The 5,190-nt window shown below is 33.7% G+C and overlaps 2 protein-coding genes across 2 annotated transcripts; both read left to right on the plus strand.

The window, feature by feature from the left end:
- Positions 1-548: 548 nt before the first annotated feature.
- TM35_000231660 (uncharacterized protein) lies at positions 549-2,057 on the plus strand (the record flags this gene model as incomplete). The annotated part of the gene is made up of 1 exon (XM_029027406.1): positions 549-2,057. The coding sequence occupies one exon, from the start codon at positions 549-551 to the stop codon at positions 2,055-2,057; it is 1,509 nt and encodes a 502-aa protein (XP_028881261.1).
- A 318-nt stretch (positions 2,058-2,375) lies between these two features.
- TM35_000231670 (putative paraflagellar rod protein) lies at positions 2,376-4,745 on the plus strand (the record flags this gene model as incomplete). The annotated part of the gene is made up of 1 exon (XM_029027407.1): positions 2,376-4,745. The coding sequence occupies one exon, from the start codon at positions 2,376-2,378 to the stop codon at positions 4,743-4,745; it is 2,370 nt and encodes a 789-aa protein (XP_028881262.1).
- Positions 4,746-5,190: the final 445 nt, after the last annotated feature.

A 5,190-nucleotide genomic window follows, 5' to 3' on the forward strand; every position in this document is an offset into this window, starting at 1 on the left:
ATATATATATATATATATATGTAGATAGATATATGGATATAGTTATTGTATAACGTCCCTCTTTCTCTCTCTCTCTCTGTATAATAACTGTGAAGGATTAAAAAAAAAAAAAGAAATATTACAAAATAACGAGAAGAAAAAAAAAAAAAAACGTTGGATTTCTTTTTTTTTTCTTTTATTTTTGCAATATTAATCTTCTCTTTTATATGAACCGTATTGAAAAATAATCCCCCTTTACTTGCAGCTGCGGTAGAGCACCTGACAATGCCATTCTGAGGAATGGAAAAAAAAAAAACAATTGGATGGAGAAAACCAATACTAACACTAAGAAAAAAGAAGAGAACAAAAGAGAAGGAAATAAAATAAATAAAATAAAGGAGTGTATTTTTCTTCTTTTCTCTTCTTTTCTTTCTTTCTTTCTTATTTTTTTTCTCATATATATATATATATCGAAGCCTTTCTTCTTATCATTTCCCTACAGAGAAGGACCCCCCCCTCTCTCTTTCTCTCTATCTATTAATAGAGAAATACAATTAACTTCTCATTACATGCAAACTATACAGAGAAATATATTATCATCATCACATAATAATAATAATAATAATAATAATAATCATCATATTCATCATCATCGTAATCATGTGGAAACTCTCTTTTCTCAACTCGAGCAAAGTACACGTAATCCTGTGAAACTCTACCGTCGTCTCCTGCGGCATGCTGTTACTCAACTCGATAGTGTATTAACAGAGAGAGAAGAACTGCAGGGAGAAGTGCGGTATTTACAATGGAGACATGAGGAACAGGAGAAGCGACTAGAGAGTTTATTAAAGGAATTTCACATGTTAAGAGAATATGTACAGCATAATCTCCATTTAACACAGGATAAAGGATCTAAAGAGAGAAAAGTAGGAAAAAGTACTTTTCTCTCTTTAGATCCTTTATCCACAATGTCAACATCGATAGTATCATCAAATAGATCTACAAGAAGAAGTAAGAAGGTTTATCCTTGTGTAGATGAGAAACAATATGCAGGCGTGGGTTCCACACCATCTCCTTCCACTCTATCCACTTCATCCCTACAGAGTTTGACAAAGGGTAATAATAATAATAATAATCATACTTATAATAATAATAATAATAATAATAAGGCTTGTTTAACAGAGATGGAAAAGGATAGTCCAATGATGGAACAAGTTTTAGGAGATTTATTTCTCTTCATTATGAACACCGAGAAGAGTGTAAATGAGGAGGATGACAATATAAACACAAAAACATATAAACTTCATGGAAATGCCAATGGATTATATGAGGCGGTGAAAGCATCTATTCGACTCTTTAAGAAACGAGAGGCCACACTACGGAATCGTGTGAAGAGATTAGAAGAAATGATGGAAAAGAATGAAAAACAGAGATTGAATACTCGCATGAAGGCAAAAGATCACACAAGATCGGAATGGCGGCGAAACTGTAAAGAAGAAGAAGAAGAAGAAGAAAATATATTATTATCATTATCATCACCGCAGACTTCTCCAGTAATGACGGTACCGGTTAGAGATAATAATAATAATAATAATAATACTCATCATTATCATTATAATAATAATAGTAGTGTTGAGATGCATGATAGTAATAATGATACTGATAGTATTGATACTATTCGTGGTGTTTGTGATGTCATACCTCCCAGTAGTTCGACGTGTTCTTCTCCATCTTCCTTCTCTACTCGCATCTATCCTTCTAATAAAAATAATAATAATAATAATAATAATAATAATAATAATAATAATAATAATAATAATAATAATAATAATAATAATAATAATAATAATAATAATAATAATAATAATAATAATAATAATAATAAAGAAGAAGAGGAAGAAGAAGAGGAATGTATGACCACATTAGAGATGTTGGATGCTGAGAAGAAGAGAAGGAGGAGTGATGGATTACACTGTGAAGATGAGAAGACATTAAATGATCTTGTGGGCGAAGTGGAGTTTATGGAGTACATGAACTGGAAGCGGGGATTCCTGCAGGAACTTGTTTCTAAGGAATAAGGAAAAAAAAAAGGGAAATGATCCATCTATATATATATATATATATGTTTATTGTTTGTTTCTATGTATATGTAAATGCAAAGAATAGTGAAAAAAGTTCTTTTTTTCTTTTTAATTTATCTGTTGGTGTTTCTCTTTTGACCCTCTTTTATATATATATTTCTTATGTTTATTTCTATTCTCTCACTCTCACTCTCTCTCTTTCGCCTGTAAACAAAAAAAAAAACATAAACATAAACATTAAAAAGGAGAAAAGAAAAGGGAAGATAAACCCACACGCACACCCACAGAGAGGAAAGAAAAAGAAAAAAAAAAAGAATGACAGCTGCTGCAACCTTATTTCAGCGTAATAAACGCATTTACATACAGGAAGAAGATAAACTAGAGAGTATTCTCTCAGATGATACCTTTCAACAAAAGTTCCAGCAATGGTTGGATAGCACAATAGCCCAATTAGATGTTCAGTTTGAGTTATGTGAACAACAACTCTCTGAACTCCAGCAAAGTGTTGCGGTAGAGACAGGAACGTATTGGTGTAGTAAAACTATTATTGAACACTGCAATCTACACATGAGTGAAAAACGGTTAATTGTCGCCGGTTCAGATGTAGAGAATCCCGCAAGTTTACCAGATCTCGTTAATCTTATTTCATGTCTACAGCAATTAAAAATACAGGCTTTTATTACGCCTAAGCAAAGAAGATTTATTGAACAATGTGAGGCGGAGTTAAAGAATGTGGTATTTGAATCTCGAGAATTACTTTTTATTACGAATGCCTTACAAACAAAACTTCGTGATGATGGAAATACACGTGGGGTATTTGGAGATTTAACAAATTTTCAAAATGCGATTGAGGATCTTTCACCGGATATTGATCAATGTGAACAATTACTAGAGGCTAGTATTGCCAATGGAGAGATGGGACTTGCGGAGGATATTTCCCGTCGACAATTGGAGATTTATGAACGGATTTTAACTCTCATTACCGATCAATATCCAATCATTACGAATTATTATACGGAATCTCGCGATAGTGATAGACGTCGACGTTGGGCTATTTTTCGAATGGCCGATAAAGATATTACAGCCGTGATTGAAGGAAAGTATAGACAAATTGAGGCCTGTGAGGAGGATCTTCTTAAGATAAAGGAACAAATTGAGAATTATAATAATGATGATTCTCATCAGAAGAAACGGTATGAATCGGATTGTAGTCTCTCAGATGATTATTTACAAAAGAATAAAGAAAAACAACAAAGTGTATGGAATCGTATTTTTGAATTATATGAAGAAATGCGAAAATGTCAACAAGAGTTAACCACACTTGGACGACAACGACGAAAAGAAATTGATCGTCGTTTACAAATGGAAGAACATGAGGCTGGAAGACGTAGTGGACATCAGGCATTTATTAAAGCCGCCGCCGATCATGCACAGAAATTACAAGCGATGATTAATAACGCCCTCGCTGCGAAAGATCTCGCCACGGCATTAAATAATTTTGTATTGGATGGTTGTGATAGTATTACTGGTAAATATGATAAACAACAAAATGCCCTTAGTGAGATGTTACGATTGGTTCAACAACATCACTTTAAACGTTTCTCAGATTATTATATTGTGGCCAGTCGTTATTTATACCGTAAAGAAAGACGATTAGAACAAATTGAAAAGGAAATTGAAAATAATGAGATGAAAAAGGAAATCCTTACAGATGCATTAGATACAAATGCGAAACGATATGCAGAGATTAATAATGATTTACTTCTCAAGAGAAGAGGAGTCTCGCAGGAAGTTTTATACATTCGACACAAACTGGAAAAGGCAGAAAAGGCAATTGAACCAACATTACGATCTTTACAATTTGCCGGTGTAGAGTATGTCCATCCACGAGATATTGTAGAGAAAATTAATCTCAATCGCTGCAGTACTATTCTGGATTATCGTGAGTTTATGAATCCTTCTATTTCTTTTAATGAAAAGATTCAAAAGGAGGAATTAAAAACTCTCTTACATCTCCGCTCCACCCTGGAAGCAGAGAAGAGTGAACGGGAAAGTCAACAACAATTACGTTTACCCGTTATTCCTCCATCTCAACAAAGTGCCCTGCAGAGACGTGTGAATGCATTATTGGAAAAACGATCAAAGGATGAAGTGCGAATGCCGACACTCACAAATACTACTAATACCAATACAAATATTACTAATACTACTTCAGATGATGTAACGAGATCTATTGGAGGAATGTATGCAAAGCCAATCTCTGTGGGAGCCCCATCTACACAAACCAACACAACCGCCGCTAATAATATGCATATGCATATGAATAATAATAATAATACAATGGCAGCTACAACAACAGCAGCGGCTTCAACAGCAACAGCAACAGCAACAACAATGGGAGAAATGAAGGCAGACACTACCGGAGCGGCGATGAATGGAAATGTTGGGATTAACGCCTCCTTACGTCCACCAACATCACAACAACAACAGCGAATGGAAGGATCTACCATGCGGGCACTTTATTCATATAAGGCCCGGGCTCCAGATGAGTTAACATTTGAAAAGGGAGATTTGATTGTTTGTGTCTGTCGGGCTCAAGAGGAGGGATGGTTTAAAGGCGTATGTAATCAACGGACAGGATTATTTCCTATCAATTATGTGGTCTTGTGTGAAGATGATGTGTGAGGGGTATATATATATATATATAGACACCTACAGTATTGGGTGAGTGAAGATCAATGTGTTTGTGTGTTTGTGTGGATCTTATTTTCCTTTGATACTATTGAAGGCAGGAAGGAGAAATAATAATAATAATAGTGATAGTGATAGTAAAAACAACAAGAGGAAGAGCCAATAGTATTTAAAGAAAGAAAAAAAATGATGCAGAGAAAGTTTATTGAAAAAGAAAAGAAAAGAAAAGAAAAAAAAAGAAGGGGTGAGTTGGGGATTAAAAGGAAAAAAAAAGAACATTTGATGAGACTTTCATTTTATTTATTTATTTATTTGTTTCTTTTTTTACTTTTATTTTCCTGTTGTTGTCCTTCTTCTTCTTACCATTGTTTTCATACTGAGAGTGGAATTTTACTTTATTTGTACGATGTATTATATCAATATATATATATATATATAT

This window comes from Trypanosoma theileri (assembly GCF_002087225.1).
Source record: "Trypanosoma theileri isolate Edinburgh chromosome Unknown TM35_Tth_23_V1, whole genome shotgun sequence".
NCBI classification, from domain to species: Eukaryota; Euglenozoa; class Kinetoplastea; order Trypanosomatida; family Trypanosomatidae; genus Trypanosoma; species Trypanosoma theileri.